The 21,795-nt window shown below is 52.9% G+C and overlaps 1 protein-coding gene across 2 annotated transcripts in view; it reads right to left on the bottom strand.

The window, feature by feature from the left end:
• GRIP2 (glutamate receptor interacting protein 2) overlaps window positions 1–21,795 on the bottom strand; it is a 73,630-nt gene that overhangs the window by 47,651 nt on the left and 4,184 nt on the right. The window contains exon 1 of one of the 2 annotated variants that reach the window (XM_045579217.1): window positions 989–1,122. The exons of the other annotated variant lie outside the window; for it this stretch is intronic. Coding sequence (XP_045435173.1) covers window positions 989–1,043 — 55 coding nt within the window. The 5' untranslated portion in view covers window positions 1,044–1,122. Of the gene's footprint in view, window positions 1–988; window positions 1,123–21,795 lie in introns of those variants that run through there. 2 annotated transcript variants of the gene reach the window in all.

The following is a 21,795-nucleotide window of genomic DNA, read 5'->3' as shown; positions in this document are numbered from 1 at the left end:
TGGGACTCACTAAGGCGCTGGACACCTGTCCAGGGTGGGGCCCTGCACAGGCTGGGACTCAGCACAGACTCAAGTTTCATTCCGGGCCAAGACCTGCCTTTGACTCCACCCCCACCCCCCACACTCCCCTCACAGAGCCCCTGTCTCCTCCCACTCCCCATGCCCCCCAAGCAACCCCCCTACACACACACACACACACACACACACACACACACTCACACACACACACACACACACACACACACACTCACACACACACTCACACACACACACACTCACACACACACACTCACACACACACACACACTCACACACACACACAGACACACACGCACACACGCACGCACACACACACACACTCACACACGCACACTCACACACGCACACACACACACTCACACACACACTCACTCACACACACACTCACACACGCACACTCACACACGCACACACACACGCACACGCACACACACACGCACACACCACCCTGCCAGCCCAGACATAGAGAGCCTCACCCCCCAACAGGGAGGAAAGAAAAGACCATCAGGGACATGCCATGTGAGGGGGCGAGGAAGGAGGCTGTGCACAGGAAAGTAGAGAGGGAGGGAGGGAGGCACACCTGGAGAGAGGCCATGGGATAGACCGGGGTGGGTGAGGGTGGGGATCCGGGGGAGAGTGAAGGGAGGGAGGTGGACAGACAGGAGAGACAGTAAGAGAGGGAGAGACAGGCAGAAAGAGAAACAGAGTTAGAGAGACTCAGACACAAAGAGTATGGAAGAGAAACCCCAAAGCACCAGAAGACATCGGGTCAAGGTGAAGCAGGAGGAGACAGGGCAGGGAGGGGAGCCCGGGCGGAGGTCCCCCTGGGGCCGCTCAGCCTCGCCCTCCATCCAGACCCGGGTCCCGCCGCCCAGCCCCTGGGCAGGCAGCGGGATCTGCCCGCAATCCGTCCCCGTCCCGGTCCCCTCCCTCCCGCTCCGCTCGGTACCTTTGGGCCGCCGCCTCACCACGCCCAGACGCCACCTGAGAGACACGGCCAGCATCGCCCTCCGGCCTGGGGGGCCCTGGGGTGCGCTGGGGGCGCGGGGCCGGGACCGGACCTGCCCGCGGTCCGCGCTCCGGAGCCCGCGCTCTGCTCTCCGCTCCTCCGCTCCTCCGCGCGCCCAGCTGCCTGCGCTCCCGGCAGAGGCTGGGAGCTCCCTGCCCCCGCCCTCCCCGAGTTGCTAAAATAGAGAATCCTCCCTGGGGCCAGCGGTTGTAAGGCCCTTCCTCCACGACAGCCTGGGGTGCTTCGGAACCTGCACCCTGCGGCAAACTTCCAGGCCCCACCCCGCAAGCCCTCTCCCTCCCAAAGCACTCACCCCTGGGCTGGCCCCAATCCGCCAGCCCCACTCCCTCTTTCCCAAAGCTAGACCGTCGGGAGCCCCCAGGCTCTGCACTTGCAGGTCCTCCAGCTGGAATCCCCTCCTCTCTGGCTCCATTCAGCTCCTGGGAATGTGTGCTCAGTGTTCTGAGATCCCTGTTTGCTGGCGTCCTTGCCTGCTGGTCTCAGCTATGCTTTCCACACGCGGTTGGGATTATCTGTTCACCCCCAAGACCACAAGTTCCCAATGACCCGGACCGGGCCCACTGGTCCTGTGTCTGTCCCTGTGGTCAGCCCAGGCATGTGATGGGGTCATCGGCGTAATGAAGAGACAGACCCCTTCACGGCTGAGAAGGGAGCCCAGACCGTCTGAATCCAGAGCAGGAGCTCTGGCCCAGAGGGAGCCACCTCTTCTTGCTTTCGTTTTAAATGTATTTTTATTGATTTCAGAGAGGAAGGGAGAGGGAGGGGGATACAGAAACATCCACGATGAGAGAGAATCACCGCTTGGCTGCCTTCTGCACGCCCCCTACTGGGATGGAGCCTGCAACCTGGGCAGGTGCCCTGACTGGGAATCGAACTGTGACCTCCTGGTTCACAGGTCGACGCTCAACCACTGGGCCACGTGGCAAGGCGGAGGAGGCTCTTGTTCACGGTCTGTGACGAGAAGACCCAGGGCCCAGTGACATGAGGGACGTGCAGCAAGAAAGAAGGCTGCACGGGAAGATGGGTGCTGAGGCACCCGGGGTGGGGGAGACCCAGAGGCCTGGCCTCGGAGGGTTTCCTGTCCCCTTTTGCCCTGGAGGATGCTCGGTAAATGTGCCAAGCTCCGCAAGTGAGGACACCCTCGGGGCTGGCTCCACACATGGGCAGAGATGTGGGTCGGCCCACAAAGGACCCAGGCCAGCCTCCACCCCTCCATTCCGCTTTTCCCATTCCTGCCTGGGCCTCACAGAGCCTCCGAGGTCCCAGTGGCTGACACCCCCCACCGGCTTCTAGAAACAAATTAACATCTCATCAGAAATGCCTTTCATCTTCTCCAGGCCCTTTCTTCCCCCAGCCCAAGTGGTGACATTGCTGCCTCCTAGCTCTTTTGATGTAAAAGAGACAGAGGCCTCTAAGCTTTAGAGAAGGGAGGTGAGAGGCAGGCCCCTCTTAACTCCTCCTCCAGGCTGGGGGAGGCAGAGGAGGAAGACCATCCACCCATCTATTCACAGTACTCAACAAATGTTTACTAAGCACCTTCCGTGTGAGAGGCACCGCCATGAACAAAACCAAGCCCTCACAGAGCTGACCTTCTAGCGGGGAAGACAGAGAAGAAATGACGGCTGTAATGACGGGATAACGGTTACAGTATGTTAGAGGCGAAACACATGAGCACTGAACGGAGCAGGGAGAGGGGCTGGGAGCACAGAGGGAGATGATTTATAAAGGGGGTAGTCTCCCCAGGACCCACACTGTGGTCTTATGGCCTCTTCCCACGCTAAGGGGCCCCCGGGGCTCCTCAGAGAAACGGCTGATGCCAGGACAAGAGCCTGGGACATCTTGCGGCACCAGGAAGTCGAAAGGACACAGAGGCCAGCTTGTGGGGCTCCCATTGGCCAATATCTGGGGCAACTTGAGCATCAAAAAGAATAATGACTGCAAAACTGTAAAAATCCATGTGTTCATGATTCTCAAAAGAAGAAAAAAAATCGCACAGGTCCCTTTGGAGGTAGCGAAGGCACAACCTCATTATTCTGTAAACAGAAAATGAAGGCAAAGAATGAAACACTTATCCTGTCTTCCTGTAGGAACAGTATTTTAGAACATAATAAGAGAAAGTCATTCTCTACAGAAGAACCACAGCAAGTAAGTGCAAAGAAAAGAGTGGAATTGAAAAGCCACCTTTTTGCAGCCCTAATGAAATTTAGGCTCTGGCCATCAACGCCAGGCTGAAAGGGACTGAGGGACAGAGGCACCAGGCAAGTAGCCCTTGAGTCTGCGGACCCGTCTAAGCATCACCAAAAGTGGAACATTCTGGCACACGTGCCTCTGGTAGGATGTGGAAGGAAGACCATGGTACCATCCATGGTGTATTCTTGCCTACAGACGTAAACCTGAACCAAATTCAGGTTTAGACCCAAAGACCAGTGGACAGAAAGTACAAGGGACAGAGAATGTGTTACATGGTACCACAAGGACATTCCACAGGACAAATGACCTGGTTTCGCCAACAAGTAATTAGAGGGCGAAAAAGAAAAAAAAAAAAAAGAAAGAAAAAAGAAAAAAAGAGGAAGAAGGGACGGTTATAGATTAAAAGAGACTTAAGAGACCCATCAACCCAATACAATATGAGGACCTTAGCTGGATCCTGACTTGAATAAACCAAGTGTGAAGACATTGGGGAGATAAGACTCAGAAACGGCACAAGGATTGCCACTACAGATGATATTAAGGAATTATGGTTAATTCTTTGGGCTGATGCTATTGTAATTATATTTTTTTAAAAAAATCTGTTGGAGATACAGATGAAACACAAAAAGTTCAAGATTTGCCCTTAAAACGCCTCAGGGGTAACCCTGTGTTGTGTGTACCAGTTAGAAGTAAATAAAAATTTGAAGTATAAAATAAAAAGAAGCATGGGAGTTCTGAAAGGACTCACTGAGAGGGTGACATTTGAAGAAAGGCTGAAAAGAGGGAGAGAGCCATGGGAGGGGGGTGTCCTGCAGGGAGGGGGCAGAGCAGGTCTGGGTGTCCGAGGAGGGGGACTGTGAGGGGAGCAGGTGGGGGTGTAACAGAGGACTTCCTGAGCACTCCGCCTGAGACAGGAGGGAAGACGTGCAGCATCTGAGCAGAGAAGAGACATGGTCTGACCTGCGACTTACCACCATCCTCTGGCTGCTGGAGGGAGAAGGGACGGCAGGGGGTGGGGACCAAGGCAGGGCCCTGTGAGAAGGACCTCTCTTCTAACCATGTGCCAGGCACGTGATTCCAGAATGCTGATCCACCTCCGATATAACTAACTTTTATCAAGCACGACTCTGGCCAAAACCGGTTTGGCTCAGTAGATAGAGCGTCAGTCTGCGGACTGAAAGGTCTCAGGTTCGATTCCAGTCAAGGGCATGTATCTTGGTTGCGGGCACATCCCTGGTGGGGGGTGTGCAGGAGGCAGCTGGTAGATGTATCTCTCTCATTGATGCTTCTAGCTCTCTATCTCTCTCCTTTCCTCTCAGTGAAAAATCAATAATATATATATATATTTTTTAAAAAGCATGACTCTGCTCTAGACATTCCCAGACTTTGCACACACGAACCCTCTCTGTCACACACACACACACCCCCCCCCCGAGGGGACGTCTACGATGAGCCCCAGGTGGAGACCAAGGAACCAGGAGCACAAGCCAAAGGCCACGGTCCCAGGCTCTGAGCCTGAACCCCAGCCGGCTGGCTCCCAGCCCCGCTGTGCACCCACTCTGCTGTGCTTCCTGAACACAGACGCCTCTGTTGTGGTCTCCCCGGGAGAGTGTGGGCGGGTGTGATTAAACACAGCAAACGTGGCAGGATGAGCGGCGAAGGCACAGCAGCTCCACATCCAGCACTGCTGGTCTCCGGGTCCCTCCACCTGGTGTGCTGCTGCGGGGCCCTCCCCACGGGCTGGACAGCAAAGGCGCCCTGTCCTGAGAGGCCCTCCTGGGCTCTGGCCGGCTGTGTGACCGCGGGGCCACCCCTTCCCCATCGGCACCACGGGGACAGCCAGCTGGTGTTTCAGGTGGCCGGGAAGGTTCTCCAGGGTCAAAGGTGGGAGTTGGCATCATGCCCACCCCACCCTCTTCCCTTGGCCCCCATCTGGGAACTGGCGGACAGCCTGCAGGGCACACAAGATTGAAACCATGCAGCCTCTCCAGCCCCAGGGTGATGGATCCAGACCACAGAGCATTCATCATGATGTGTCCACACCACACTGGGCTCCGACCACAGGCCATCAGAATAGCGTGGAGCGTGCCAGGATTACAGGCATGGGAAACCACCGTGGCGAGTGGACCCAAGCCACAACCATCAGATCCAGGGTGAGGACCGGGCAGGGGGATGGGCATTGAGGGACCCAAGACCTTGTCCAAAGGGACAGTATAAGTCGCTGGTTCTTGCCATGCAGCTTGGGATCTCCCAAAAGTCCTTTCCACAGCCCCTGACTCCTCCACCCTGACCCTCAATCCCGCCAAACTCCCCTTCCCAAGGCCTTGGCCGAGAGAGGCAGTCACATGGCCACCGCAGGACCTGGGACAAGTCCCTGCCTGCTCTGGGCCTCAGTTTCCCCACTGTAAAAGTAGGGGGTTGGCCCTTTCTGAGGGTTAGTTCGCCTCCAATACCCTGTGAAATGATTACGTCACTCTTTTCTCCCTCTCTACAACCTCCTGTGGCTCCCAAAGGACAGCACTTGAATGAATGAGTGAGTGAATGGGGAAGAAATGAATGAGTGAGGAACTCTCCTGAAGTCTGATCACTGCTTTATCCTATTCATCTCCCATGCCCCTTGAAGAGGAGGAAGAGGAGAAGGAGGAGGAGGAGAGGCCCCCTGAGAGGAAGCCCAGCCACAAGTCATTCAAAGTTCTTTGCCACCCTGTGGGGAGCAGCGGAGTGAGGCCAGCCATCCATCAAGGCTAAACTTAATGAGGCTATTAAGTGCCAGGGCCTTCCACGGGGACCTGCGTGCCTCTGGGCTGCAGGGTCACATGACATCCCAGGAATCAGGAGAGACAGCAAGAAGTCCAGGCTGATGCCACTCCAGAGGTAAGGAAAGCCTGGGGTCAGAGTGAGGTCACCATTCGCAGGGGGCTCTTTTGTCTGCAAACCGGGGTCTGCCTGAGGCTGGGTCCCTCCTATGTGCAAACCCGTCAGATCCTCCTTGTTGAGAGAGAAAAATGATGATGATGACCACAGTGACAATCCAGTACCATTTATTCCAAGCCCCGTGCGTTCATCCTTACCCACCCCATCGTTTATTCACTCACTCACGAAATAGTTGCTGAGCAGCTTTTATGCTCCAGCGGTGAATACAACCTGCAGCACTTGCATTCCAGCAGGGAAGACAGACAACACACAGAACAAATATGCACTACAATAGGGGTGTCGAACTCAATCAGAGAAGGGGCCAAAATCTAAAATCCAGCCTAAATCGCGGGCCGAATGGTTTACTGAACAGTCATAAACTGTCATTGTGATGGAAACGCAGCGGAGTGCAGTGATGACAGCGCGGTGCGGGCCACATTGCAAGGCCTGGCGGGACGGATTTGGCCCGCGGGCCTTGTGTTTGACACATGTGCACTACAAGGTAGGCTGACATAAGCATGCTGAAGGAAGATAAAGAGAGGTGAGAGGACTGTGTGTGTGAGGTATCCCTGTGATCAAGTCTTTACACAAATGAAGGAAGTGGGGGACCCAGCGTGCAGATCTCTGAGCCAGGAAGAGGACACAAACCGTGCAAAGGCCCTGAGGCAGGACTGTGCCTGAGGATCTGCAAGGAAGCCAGTGTGGCTGGAGCTGAGTGAGTGGCAGGGTAGACATCTCAGAGGATGTCAGGGAGGTCACAGGGGCAGACCACAGCGGGCTGAGTTGGCTGTAGTGAGGGCTTTAGCTTTTCTGCTGAGGGAGATGGGATGTGTCGGAGGGATGTGACAGGACCCCTCTGGCTTCTGGGGAAGAACAGACTGTGGGGAGTGAGGATGAAGGAGAGGGGACCGGTGAGGAGGCTACTGAAACCATACAAGCAAGAGGTGCTGGGGGCTTGGGCCAGGAGCAGTTCAGGGCATGTTTTGAAGAAAAGTGGTGACTCTACAGAGGCACACAGCCCTAGGAGGCTGGGAGAAGTACATCTACTTCACAGAAGAGAAAACTGAGAGGTTACATCACTTGTCCAGGGCCACGCATAAGGAAGTATCAGAGCTGAGATCAGAACCTAGACCATCGGGCTCCAAAACCTGTGCTCTCTTGTCAGGAGAGTCTCCTGGCGTACGAGGTTCAGGGTATGAGGTCAGAAAGGGCGCTTCCCCATCCCACCACTAGCCCTTGATTCAGCTACAAAGTGAAGCTGGAGAGGGGACCAGAGGAACCTTCGTGTAGGAGGCAGGGAGAGGTGGGACAGGTGAGAGTGAGAGAGGAGGTGGCTGGGGACCTAGTCCCAGCTTCCTGGGTGCTCGGGAAGTGGGTTGGACACAGGGAGCAATCGGCAAACATCCCTGTGAGGAGGCAGTGGAGAGCCGGGTGCACTAGCGGTATGACCTTCGGCTCCTCATTCACTCTCTCTGTGCCTCGGTTTCCTCACCTGCCAAACGGGGCATTTGTGGGGGTGAACAAATAGCACGGGCTGGCATAGCAGATGGCAGGCCGTGGTATATTTAGTGATAGGAGGGAGCAGGGCCACCAGGGGCATGGGCAGGGGAGGCAGCAAAGGCCCCTCACTCTGTCCCTGCCGCCCTGCCTGCAGGGTGCTGCCTCACACTCTACGTCCATCTTCTGCTGCGGACCCAGGGCCTCCCTCCATTAATTCCCGAGTGACAGCCGTGACCCATGTGGGCCTGCTTGCCTGGAAGTCCAACTGCAGGGCAAGGAGAAGATTAACATTCCTTCTGAAACCAGGAGATTCACCAAATGACACGGTGGCTGAGAGCTGGGATCTCAGCCACCATGCTGTGCCAGAGAAAGCTTCTGGTCCACAACTGCACCCCTCCCATTTCACCAGATGGGGAAACTGAGGCCACAGAGGGAGGGGCATGCTCTCAATGCTTCTGCTGCCTGAGCCTCAGGCAGACCCTGGTGTGTGGACACTTTCTGAGCCACCAGATCCCTAGCTACCCACTCCCCACCCCCCCACCCCCATCCTGTTGCCTGGGGTTTAGGGGATCCAGGCAAGGTAGTCATGGGGACCAGAAAGTATGGCCAAGGGCCTGCGGAGCCACACAAACCCTCTGGGTGCTGGATCATGAGAGACCCAGGGGGTCCTGAGGGAGTCCTCACAGAGAGACATGGCGGGGAGGAGAATCTGGGAAGAATTTTCGAATTTTCACACCTGGATCTCCTTCCCAGGGACAGGCTCTGTGCTGCTGTCCTTCCTATGTGTAATCCCGTCGATCCAGGCATTGTGCCCTGACAGGAACCGAACTGTGACCTTTCGGTTCACAGGTTGGATGCTCAACCACTGAGCCACGCCAGTTGGGCCAGGCCTTTGTTGTTTTATTTCATTTCTCAATCATTCATTACTAGTGTATTTTTCACATGCATCGGTCTCCGATAGATTGAAAATAAGAAGAAAATACTAGTCCTTCACCCGAGAGTCTGAGAAGCACTGCTTTAGAGGAACTAACCAGTGACGAGCTGGCCCCCAGCCCGATTCAATTTAAAATAAAGCTGTAAAATAAAAGTTCAGCTTTCAAAATGACACGCAACTTTTATGCGTGCTGAAATGGTAGTACGTTGGTTTTTGTTTTGTTTTGTTTTAAGATCAGGGTTTCTCAACCTCCAGCACTGGTGGCATTTTAGACCAGATAATTCTTAGTTGTGAAGGGCCATCCTGCACACCCTGGGATATTCAGCAGCACCCACGGCCTCTGCCACTAGATGCCAGCACACCCCTCCCCAGCTGTGAAAACCAAGAATGTCTCCAGACATTGCCAAATGTTTTTCATAGAGGGCAAAATCACCCCCAGTGCTGGCTTAGATGTTCAGAGTGTGTGTATGTGTGTGTGTGTGTGTGTGTGTATTGGTGTGTGAGTGCATGCATATGTGTTTCATCCCTGCCCATCTTCCTCACTCACATGGCCAGCCTGCCTGGCCCCTGTGGGCATCTGACTTTGCAACCTCTGGTGTCAGCCGTTACTCTTAAGGGGTGCCTGTCAGGTCTCCCATCTCTAAAGTTGGCTCATGTTAGAGGTGCAACCACTACTGAGGACCATTCTAAGAAGGTCACCATGGGAACCAAGGAACCCTCAGAGCTCCAGTCTACACAGAGGTGACACTGCCTTCAATGCCTCCCACCCCAACTCCCAGAGTGAAGAGCCGTAGGCAAGATCAGCCGCTGGACAGAACCCAGGGACCCCAGCCAGAGGCAAGGGACGTGGTGCCTGAAGAACAAAGGTTGTGGTTGAGAGGAGCTGGAAGGCCAGCTGGCCGTGGGGCTGGTGGAGCAGAAGCTCCTAATGGGCGCCATCAGGAAGTGCTCAGTTTGTTCAAACCACAGATAGCCGCCCTCCAACCGTGGGGGATGATTCAGAACGACCTGGCAGGGCCCCAGGCTCTGGCTTTTTAAAGCTCACCCGGTGTTATCCATGCACAGCAAGAGGAGAGACCTTCCTCTGAGTGCATCAGAGTCCCCGGGGAAGCTTGATAAAAATATAGACTCATGGGGAGGGGAAAAAGAAAGGTCTGACAATACCGAGTATTGGTGAGGATGTGGAGTAACTGGAGCTCTCACACACTGCTAGTGGCAATGTAAAATGGTACTACTTTGGAAAGGAACTTGACAGTATCTGCTGAAATTTTAAAATATGCGTATCCTAAAATATACCTCAATAAAGCTGTTAAAATATGCATATCCTACAGCCCAGCCATTGCACTTGAAGGAATGTACCCAAGAGAAATGGGTACCAGAAGGCATGTCCAAGAATATTTGCGGCAGTATTATTCCCAAGAGTAAAAACTGGAAACGACCTAGAAGCCCACCAAGAGTAGAACAGGTGCGTGAAAACGGTGGTGTATTCACGCAATTGAATTCTACACAGCAGCGAAAAAGAATGCACTGCTGCTGCACACAACACCATGGATAGACCTCAAAAGTATGACCTTGAGCGAGAAAAGCTAGACAGAGAAGAGTGCACACGGTAAGATTCCATTTATGTGAAGTTCAAGAACAGGTGAAGCTGAAACCGGTTTGACTCAGTGGGTAGAGCATCAGCCTGCGGGCTGAAAGGTCCCAGGTTCGATTCCAGTCAAGGGCATGTACTTTGGTTGTGGGCACATCCCCGGTGGGGGGTGTGCAAGAGGCAGCTGATCAATGATTTTCTCTCATCAATGTTTCTAACTCTCTATCCCTTTCTCTTCCTCTCTGTAAAAAAATCAATTAAAAAATATATATAGAGAAAGAACAGGTGAAAACAAACTTTAATGTGTAGTTATCTATAGAAGGTGGGAATAACGTAAAGAAAACCAAAAGAGTGATCACTCAAGATATCAAGGAGGCGGCTACCTCTGGGTAGGAGGACGGAGGGGACGCACTGTGAGATGAACCCACGGGAACTCCTATGGGGCTGGCAATGTCCTACTTCTTAACCAGGGTGGTTACAACGGTGTTCGTTGTCATTATTCTTTCCACCACACCTCTCTGTTATACCCATGTGCACATTTTATGATTTTAAATAAAAGGTGGAAGAAGTGTTTTCTGTCTGACTCCAAGCAGTGCTGATTCCTCAGGTTTGGGTTGGGGTCAGAGGATGAACATTTTATTTTTTTATTTATTTATTTATTTATTTATTTATTTATTTATTTATTTATTTATTTATAAAATACATTTTATTGATTTTTTTTTACAGGGAGGAAGGGAGAGAGAGAGTTAGAAACATCGATCAGCTGCCTCCTGCACACCCCTACTGCGGATGTGCCCACAACCAAGGTACATGCCCTTGACCAGAATTGAACCTGGGACCCTTGAATCCGCAGACCGACGCTCTATCCACTGAGCCAAACTGGTCAGGGCGAGGAGGAGCATTTTAAACATGCTCCTCGCCCAGGAGATTCCGATTCCCAAGGTCCTGGGGCCATGCCAGGGTCTAAGACATATGCTGAGCACATGCCAATGTGAGGAGCCCAGAAAGCCAGCCCCCCAGGTGGTAGGTCCCGCCTCCAGAGCAAGCTGGGCCATCGCTAGTTCTGAGTGATGAGTAGACCAAGTAAGAGCCAGGCGTCCACCAGCACAGAGGCCAGCCCTCGGAACGTCCTGCCGAGGCAGTGCCCAACAGAATGGCCCCGTGGGCTGCTCTCCTGGGCTTAAGGAGGGAATTTCTAGGGGGCCACTCTGAATGCAAGGAATTCTGGAAGGGAGGGTGGCACGGAGTCCACCCGTGCTGGCAGCCTGGTGTGGCCAGGCTGGGCTGACAGCCCTTTAAGGAAAACTAAATGGATGGGGAGGAAGCAATTAAGGGCTGTCATTAGGAGGCAGCTGGCAGCTGTCCGCTGGGGAATCTGCTGAGGCTGTGATCTGCCCAGAGCCCAGGTGGGGAGGGGAAGCACCTGCCTGGGGAACCTGCAGGCCCACTGAAGGTGTGAGAAGCCATGGAAGGTGTGAGTCTTATCAGCCAGGACGAACCTGAACCCGCAGGAGGAAGTGGGCTACCCACCAACAGCCCCTGATTGGTTGATCGCCTGGTAAGAGCCGAGCCCCAGGGCAGTGCTGAGGAGAGGAGGAGGGCAGCTGGGACCCACAGCCACGGGGCTCATGGGTAACTGTCATAAAACGCGGTGAGCGTTGCAGAGCTCAGGATGGCGCTGGGAGAGGGTATAACAAGGAGCACCAGGAGGCTTTTCTTCAGAAAAGGTGCTGGGAGTAGGCCCTGGCCAGGAAGCCTGTTGGTTAAGAGCATCATCCTGATACATCAAGGTTGTGGGTTTCATCTCTGGTCAGGGCACATACAAGGAACCACCAATGAATGGATAAATAAATAAGTGGAACAACAAATGGATGCTTCTCTTTCTGTCTCTCTATCTCTGTCTGTCTCTCTCCCCCTCCTTCCTTCCCTCCCTCCCCCCTCTCTCATTAAATATAAATAAAAATAAATAAAAATTTTAAAAAATTAAAAAAAAACAAGAAAAAAGAAGAGGTGCTTGGGGTGAGTGCTGCAAGATTAGAGACCAGAGAACAAGCCCTCCCCCATCCCACCCCAGGCAGGGAGAACAGCATGGGCCAGGGCCTTAGGGTGGGAGTAAGAATGAACACACACACACACACACACACACACACACATCAGTGCTCTCACACAGCGGACACGGCTCCGGGGCTTTCCTGCCTTAACTCAGTTCACCCTCAGGACTACACTCTGACGTGGGTGCTAGTATTCCCATTTTACAGATGAAGAAACTGGGTCCCAGAGAGGTTAAGTGACCGGCACAAGGCCACACAACTCCATCAGTAGCAGAGACTACATTTGAAACCCCTGTGCTACCCTGCCTCTCACTGGGCTTGTTTTCCCCCCAAGCATGGAAAGAGGCTGGTGTGGCCGGAGCCCAAAGACATCGGAGGACAGCCTCGAGAGAGCGGGCGGGGAGGGCAGCAGCGCCGGGCCACACGGGAGGACGCGCACCTGATCTTGGCAGCGGTGGGGAGCCACGGAAGGGAGGGGGACGGGACGGTATCAAATACATGTTTTATTTGGATGTTTGGGTATAGCCACCCTGGACCATCCACAGACACCTCCTCCTTCCGCACGGACGGAGCCCCGCATGGCAGCACAACCTTCTCTCCGGAAGGTGCCGTCCGTTCTGACAGCCCCACCCCCGCCCACCCACTAGACAAGGACAAATCTCAAATACAAGGGAACCGATTTCCCCAACTTTGGCGAACAGGAGGAAGCCCTTTCCGGCACAAGCCCCAAAGAGCCCTCTAAACCTTTGATGAATCCTCTACACGCCGCAGTTAAGCCACTTCCCCGTTTCTCCGTTGCCGTTTTTTTTGCTTTATTGAGGTCAGCCTCACTGAGATGGAGCCTTTCCTAATTAAGATTTGTAACGAAGACCTGGCTCATCAATCAGCTTCTCTGCCCACAGCACAGACTACCGATTGGAGGCAACTTCTGCCTCCGTGGGACTCCCCACTCTGGCCGTGATTTCTGTCAACTGCCATTCTCTCGGGTCGGATGTGTGCAGATCTTAATTTGGCGTGGAAATGGGATTGTTCTGTCAATGTGTAGATCAACAACTATTTTTTACCGTGCACAGTTCCAGCCGATGTCGGTTTTATGTTGTGTTGATTATTTCAGTTTGGGATGGACTGGGTTGGAGCCCAATGGGCTGTGTTTCTTAGGAAATCCATAAGAAGTTGAAACATTTGTGAGTTTGGGACTTCCATGCACTGGGGGTGAGAGTATAGCTTATATCACACCAACAAAGCTATACAGAGTCAAGTTCACCTGGTCAGCCTCCTCTCCCCCAGCCTGTCCTCCTGGCAGTCCTGGTGCTGGGTCCCTTCTCCTTCCCTTCCCAGCCTTTCCTCCATCACTCTGTGTGTCAGCTCTGCTCCCATGCTTGCACATGCCAGTGTCCAAAACAGAATGCGGGCCCTCTCCGCTGAGCCAGGACCACCTGCCCTTTCTTAAACTTCCCGGAGGAGGTGATTCCAGGCAAGAAGCTCTTACTGATCAATGACATAAACCCAACCCCAACTGGCCCATGTGAGGAGGAGACCTGAAAAGCTCACATCCCCTTCAGGAAGGGCTGAATCCAGGGGCCCAAAGGATGACATCAGAGCTCAGACTCTCCATTCATTGCAAACGTGACCTGTTTTGTTTGCCTCTGCTCCTTTTCCCCACTCTAAGGTTCTTCCAGCAGCCCCATGGGTTGTTACCTTGCCTTATAACTGGGTTTCCTGGCTCCCTGATGAGCTGGGGGAGAGGAGCAGGGAAGAACAAATGCAGGGGGGGATTGTGTGGAGGCTGGGAACCTGCCAAGAGGCCTGTGCATGAACTTGAAACAGGTCAAGTTTGCAAAAACGAGGCTCACCACAGTGGTCAAACCATCTCAGGAGATGGCCCAAGATGTCCAAACCCCATTCAGAACAGGAAGTCCTTTGGCTGCAGCCTTGATGGGAGCTCACCACCTCCCGGGGCCGTCCAGTTCCATCTTGCCCAGAGCCCAGCCAAGGGTGCTGGGGCCTTCCTCAACCTGGCCTTGGCTGGGAGGCCTGGAGAGAAAGCCCAGTGCCTCCTGACTTGGGAATTCTTCGCGCTGCTGGATTTGTGACAAGAAATTGGGTTAAGGGAGGAATAATCAGCTCATTAACCCCCTTGCCAGACTCCACATGCACAGAGAGTCTGCTTCAGAGCTATGCTGCTGACTGTCACTGCCTGCCTGCACCCGACCGCAATGGTACAAGTGAGATGTTTTATTTATGCGTCGTACATATTTATTAGGAGGAGGTAAATAAATTAGCTGCCTGCCATCTGCAACCACCAGCCTTTGACAAGTTCCCTCCCTCCTCCTAATGGGAGGGGGGGCCGTGCCAGCTAAGCTCGGGTCCTGGGAAAGAAGGGGCTCCTTTCCTAGAAAGATTTTCCCCAGGGTTTGAGTGGCCCTAGAGTTACAGGGGTTTTTTTCTGAGAGGAAATGGATACCAGGTACGATTCTAGGCCATTCATCAACAGCCGTTCGTCCTAGCAAGCCTGGGAGGTGGGCATATCATCATTCTCGTTTTATAGATTCAGACACGGAAGCTCAGGGAGGTCAGGTGAGTGGAGACGCTAGGCTCATGGTAGGGGAGGTCCAAAGACTTGGCGATGTGCTGGGGAGAAAGGCTGGACCAGGAGGGACCACATTCCCGCTCCGGAACTAGTTGCTCTGGGTTTCTGTCTGGTCCTTGAACTCTCCCGGCCCTTCTTTGTTCAATGTGAAGAGAAAATGCCACAGGACATAATCCAGTAGGGGGCTGGGTGAAGAATCAAATCACCACCCGTCTGAATCCTGAGTGGCCTTCAAGACAACCCCAGAGGCTCCTGCCACTGCCCCTTCCCTCCCGCCACCATCACTCCTCCTCCTTGAAGTGGGCCAAGACAGCTTCACACCCTGCCCAGCCTCACTGTGGACTCTGAGCCTATCAATGAGCCTCTTGGAATCTGTGTTCTCCTCTACAAAATGAAAAAGCAACTGGACAGGGGAGGGCTCGGGCTGGGAGGAAGAGGGCCTTAAAGGTATGGAAAGGTTTGTGAAGCGCAGGTCTGGTGGGAGATGGGGGGCCGGCTGGGGCCAGGACCCAGAGGAGGAGGAGAACCCAGAATGCCTTATGGTGCTACAGAGTCCGGAGAGGGGCTGTGACTCGCCCAGAGTCACAAAGCCGTCACGGCCATCAGGAGTCTCAGACCACCTGCCTCCAGGGCTGTGGAGGCAAAGCCCAAGGCACCGAGCCCCGCCCCATCCAAGCTCGGCCTGGACCCGAATCTTTCACGAGGTCCTATACATCTCCCACGAATCACTTTTGCCCACAGCCTTCAAGCCCTGCCTCCCTGCCTCGCCTCCCTGCAGGGTCTTTAGGTTAAATTAAGTGTGGAATCCAATGTAATTGCTTTTGGTTTTCCCTGAGGGCCACCTGCCACCTCCCTCCAGGGTACCTACAGGGCACTCACACACGCCCTCAAAGGAACACTATAGAGATTTCTAGATAAGATTTTTCTAGGTAAAATATTAGTTTTAGAAATGTTTGATTTAGTATCTTTGGAACTGTTGTTTGTGAGCCCCCATAGGTGCCAGCACAGACTCCCAGGAGCTCCAGGAGGCAGAATCGGCCCATTTCACACAGAGGGACAGCTTAGGGCAAACACAGCCCCCTGGGCTCTCATTCTGGAGGAAGGGAGTCAGGGGAACTGCTGATCTGCAGACCCAGCGTGCCCCAAGGCAGCTCCGGGAGGGAACAGGTGGGAGCTGCAGCAAGGAGGCGGGTCAGATTTCAAGGAGGCCAGACAGCATCCCCAATGCACTCTACGCAGCAAGCAAGTCTCATCTCCTAACACAGTGGTTGACAAACTGCGGCTTGAGAGCCACATGCGGCTCTTTGGCCCCTTGAGTTTTTAGCAAAGGCCGAGTACCCTCATTAAGCTAATAACAATGTACCTACCTATATAGTTTAAGTTTTAAAAATGTGGCTCTCAAAAGAAATTTCAACCGTTGTACTTTTGATATTTGGTTCTGTTGACTAATGAGTTTGCCGATCACTGTCCTAACAGTAACAGCAGCTAGCTGTCCCAATCGGGTACCTAATGTTTCCCAGGAATCTCCAAAGACACCTAAATTCCTCCCTCTGGCCTGCAGGGGCCCTGCTGGCTTCACACCGCTCAACTCTCCTGCAGCCACACTGGCCTCCATTCCTCCAATTCCTCCAGACCCACTCTTGCCCCAGGGTCTCTGCCCTGCTGTCCCTTCCACCTGGAACCGCTCCTCCCCTGAACCTTCCCTTGGCTGGCTGCAGCACAGATGCCACCTCCTCCAGAAAGCCCTCTCTGACTGCTCCGTCGCCCTCCTTTATATCCTCCCGTTTCCTTGGCTTCGGAGCAGCACCTTCCACCTGTGAATTCTTATTTATTGCTCCACCTGTTTGTGCCCTGTCTCCCATGCTGCCTACGTACAAAGGCTGTCTAGTTTACGACTCTATGCCAGCAATTTAGAGCAGAGGCTGCCATATGGCAGATCATAGTTCAACAACTGGAAAATGAATGAAAGGAGGACCAAGAGAACCAACCTGCACAGGGTCTGAGTTCAGCCCGGGCCAGGACACGGACAGGAGGAAGACAGCATATGCCTGGGGTTTGGGCAAGATGATGACAGCTCTTCCCTCCCCACTGCAGGTGTGTTCGCCAAGTCCAAGGTGCTGGAGGGAGGGACTGGCTTTCTAGAGGGAGTGGAGAGGCCTCATGGGATATGGGCAGGGAGATATGGCCTCGACCATGAGGAATAGCAACACTCGGGGAGATTATGTGGCCATTAACAAGGACAAGCGTAAGAAATAACACCTGCAGGGAGGAAAGGCCATGCAGAGTTGCATTACAGGCTGATGATAACCACAGCACAGCTGGTTCTTACTGCGGCCTTCGTTATTAACAGCTAAATGCTGGAAACAACCTTGTTATCCAACTGTGGGGGGTGGGGGGGCAGGGACGTTGGGGTAGGGAAATCAACTGTGCCTGGAGCAGCCACTCCATGAAGCAGTCGGCAGCTAGAATAAGCCAGGAAAATGCTGACCCCATAAGTCTATGCGAAGGAAAAAGCAAAACACAAATCAGCAAATGTAGTATGATTTCAACAGAAATAGATAGTGGAAAAAATATTGGAAGGAAACCTACCAGAGAGGCCCTGGATGTTGGGTAGATGGAAGACAACTTTAATTTTCACCTGGTCTTTCTTTCCAAAAGGGCCTATATTTAACAATAATTACATGCTTAATCAGAGAGAATGTTATTTAAAGGATACTTTTTTTTTTTTAATAATAGCAAGAGGCCAGGAAATGTGTACATATTAGTGCTGTGTGTGAAGGTGGGACATTGCAATATCTTAAAAAAAAACTGATATTGCTATGTTTAATTATTTAAAATAGTTTAAAAGCCCAACAAACATTTTATACAGTTTTAAAAATTCAAAACATGACACTGGTCAACAGGAAGGCTGAGAGACCAGTCCCAGCTCAGGCATGAAGTGGGGCAAATCACTTCTCTCTCAGCCCCTGAGTCTCCTGGTAGGGAAGTGGGCTAACCATCCTTTCCTCCCATTGCTGGTGTAGGATCGGGGCCTCTATCGAGAGGGGTGAGTGTGCCTGTGCCCGGGCCCAAAGCCCCTCCTGCAATTCCACGCTGTGGTTATCATCAGCCTGCATCATCTCCCTCCCCATTTCCTCAGGGGCTTCCGCTTGTACAAAGCAGCCTGCACACTTTCTCTTCCATTTTATTTCTTTGCATCCCCTTGGAGCAGGATTGTTTCCTGATTTTCCTGAGGAGGGAACTGAGGCCCAGATAGATCAGGCAAGTCCCACGAGAATTGTTCACAGAATCAAGGCAGGTCCCAGGTTTCCGCTTCCAGCCCAGGGCACCCTGCGACACCCATCCGGCCACGGGCATCCCTGTGTGGTGGCTACTTTGCGTGGCCCTGAGGGGGTCACATCCGCAAAGCAAGCTGAACACAGAGGCGGAGGCCCAGTTCTGCCGCCCAGTATCTGGGCACTCCCGTCTTGGGGCCAGTCAGCATTCCATGGTTGCACCCCACTCTATGGCTGGCCAAGTCCTCTCCACCTGTCGTCACAATAACTCCTGTGGCGGTAGCACTTCTATTTTACAGAGAAGAGAAAGTGAGGCCCAGGAAGGCAAAGGGACTCATACACGGTCATACGGTTTGGGAGCAGCTGGGCTGGGCTGGAAGCCAGCCCTGTGTGACCTGAGACAGAGGTTAGTCTGATGAATGTAATGGGATGGCAGCTGCACACCAGCCGGGGAGCGGCTTTTCAGCGCCACGAGGAGCTCCTTGACACCAGGAGCTCAGACCTAATCAGGTCCCCTCTGCACCTCCCCACGCCGGTCACCAGGCCATGAAGGAAAGGATGTGAATGTGGTCAACCCAGGGCATGGCTCCCAGGAGCTGCCCAACAAAGGCTGGTGGCTCCCCGCTCCCTTCCTCCATTGTGTTCACCACTCCCTCAATGAGCACCTGCAGGATGTCTGTCGGTCTCGTTGCTGGCACTGCAGACCTGCAGATCTGATGGGGTTCCCGCCCCTGGAGCTCTCTGTCCAGTGGATGAGACAGATGAGCAAACAGTTACCCTCCTAAACGAGAGGAGCCAGGACAGAAATGTGGTGGGAGAGACTCATTCTGTCCTATTGGGGGTGGGGGTGGGGGTAACAGGAGTTGCACCTTGGCTTGGCCTTGGGGTGGGGACTAGAGGAAAAAGGAATTTGCTGGGTGAGGAAGAGGTTGGGGAAGAGGCACTCCAGGCAGAGGTGGCAGCCTGAGCAAAGGCTCGGGGGTCATCTGTGCGTGGGAAGGAGGGAAGAAAGGTTACTGCCGCCAGATGGCGAAGGACCTGCAGCACCGGAGGCCTCCACCTCCAAAGGGGGTGTGGCTTGGCCCTCGGAATCTTTGTTTGAGTTGGTGTTTAACCTTTAGAGTTGGGAGACAGTATGTAAAACTCTGGATTTTTAGCTTCCCTAGAAAAATAAGAAGATCTGGCAGGCTGAGCCAGGACTCCCACAAGGCCTACTTTCTGGGTCAGCATTATCCCCTCGGCGCATTTCACTCCCTCAGTTCACAGATATTTACTGAGCAACTGCTGCGTGTCAGACCATGTGCTAGTTACTGGGAATGCCGTGGAAAATAAAGTGACACAGCCATGACTCTCGTGGCATTTACGTACCAGTGGAGGAGAAAGGTAATAAACGTGACACACAGTACATAACAAAGTCAGGCAGTGCAAAAGGCTGGGAAGAAAAAGAAAGTTATGGGGCTAAGGGCTGCTATTTTAGATAGGATGGTGGGGGGGGCCTCTTTGAGGAGGATTTTGCAGGGATCTAAATCAAGAGAGCGGTCCATATGCACACAGTCTGGGGCAAAAGGAGGTTTACAGTTGTTTGTGTGGAAAATGAAACAATAACACAAGAATACATAAATAAATAATGCAAGAATAAACTCCACGTTGCATACTCACAACTGTAAATCTACTTTTGCCCGCCCCTATGTAAGGCAGAAGATGGATCCAGCAGAGGGAACAGCAAGTGCAAAGGCCCTGGGCCTCCTTTATTCGTCTTCTGGGTCACTTGGGTTGTCCTATTGGGCATTTAAGTGCAGCCTCCTCTCCCTCCCTTCCTCTCCCCCTCCCCCACTGTAAGTTATGGTGCACAAATGGGTAATGTATAAACAGGGGGAAAACCACCCCCAGATGTATGTTTTAGAAAATACCTCTGACCAGTGCTGGAAAGATGGAAAAATTTCATAAAATTATTCCATAATTTTTCCCCTCTGGTGGTGGTGGTGGTGGGGAATCTTTATTAGGATGACAGGGAAGAGGCAGAGAAGGTTCCTCTAATACAGTGTTTCCCAAAGTGTGGTACGTGTACCCCCAGGGGTACGGGAAGGGTTTGGTGGGGGTATGGGTTGCACTGGAGTTTGGTGGGGATATGCACTGCACCGTGCTTAGCTGTGCCTAATTCTACGTTCTCATGAGTATGAGGGGTACTCAGCGTTACGAAAATTATAGAAGGGGTACACATATGTCAAAAGTTTGGGGAACACTGCTGTGGCACCTTAAAACTTAAGCCAGAGAAGCCAGGAGTGGGAGCAGGGAAATCCGTTTCCTTTCTCACCAGCTGTGTCATCTGCCAAGGGGAAGTGAGGAGGGGGAGGGGAGGAGGAAGGGAGGAGGGAGCAGTGTGAGAATGCTAAATCTTCTGCAGCCTGGAGCTGTTGGGGTGCTGTGTTTTTGTTGTTTTCCAAGTCTACCTGAGCTGCTGCTTTAGAAAGTCAACTACAAAGGAAACACTTTGATGGTTTTGTTTGTTTGTTTCCCCATCCCAAAAAGTGTAGATTCCCTGTCCATTTACCCACAAGGTAGAAAATAAAAAGAAACACTATTGGTTTTAAAGGAGAGAGGAGAAAAAAAGCAGATCTACAGTCTTATGCCATCCTTCTCAGTTGGGGTTTGGTGGGAGGGGAGGGTGATTTTACATCCTAACATCACAGTCCACATTGTGGAACATACATAACTTCCATCACTCAAAGGTTTATTTGCATTTTTGAAGGTACAGGACGACATTTAAAACCAGCTCCAATGTTGACACTGCAGTTATTAAAAGCAAACATGAGATCCTTTCCAAGGTCTGGCTAGTTCTCCTGAAATTTATCTGGGCCCCACTACCTGATTTAAGGCAACGAGCAGATGTTTCACAGCAGGAAGCGCATTAGCTCCAGATGTCACCACTTTGTTCAAGACATGCCCACGCACGCACTGGCAGCCACACATACGTACACACAGGGCTTGGGGCAGTGAGCATTCACAGCTCCCCTTCCGGCACTTGGCATGCCCACATGGACCATTTGTAACCTCTGCCTGCAGTCCTGACAGAGAGATGAGCAGTGGGACTGAATAGCCAATCAGATCCTGCCCCATCGTCTTTCCATTGTCTCCTAGGTAACCAACACAGGGACACATTAGTTAGCTAGGTACTACCACACACATACACACACACACACACACACACACACACACACACACACACACACACACTCCCCTAACAGTCCATCAATTGCAGGCACTGGATGCACCTGTCAGAACCCTGGACAGCTCTCCAGGGTGGCATTCAGGGCCTTTGGTTCCTGCCTGTCTGGCAGCCTCATCTCCTACAGCTTTCCCACTTCTGCTCCCTTACTCATGCCATTCCTCTGCCTGGCATGCCTCTCCCCACTGCCATCTCTATTGATCAAAATCTTGCTTGTCTTCAGAGCCAGCACAAGTCCTTGATCAAGACTTCCGATGGCTCCCCTAGGAATAGAATCCGCACTTCTCCCAGTGCACTGATCTAGCTCCTCCAACCTCATTGCTTATCGCTCTCCCTCTTCCTCATTCCTTCTTTTGGCTCCTCCAACAGGTCAGACTGGTCCTCCCCCTATGACCCTCAGCTGACCAGAGCTTTTCTTGGTACTTGCTGCTCCCTCTGCCTTCATGGCTCTTCCTC

Source organism: Pipistrellus kuhlii, unplaced genomic scaffold, assembly GCF_014108245.1.
Source record: "Pipistrellus kuhlii isolate mPipKuh1 unplaced genomic scaffold, mPipKuh1.p scaffold_m20_p_11, whole genome shotgun sequence".
NCBI classification, from domain to species: Eukaryota; Metazoa; Chordata; class Mammalia; order Chiroptera; family Vespertilionidae; genus Pipistrellus; species Pipistrellus kuhlii.
Note: the sequence above shows the minus strand (reverse complement) of the source record. Positions and strands in the feature narration are given on the sequence as shown.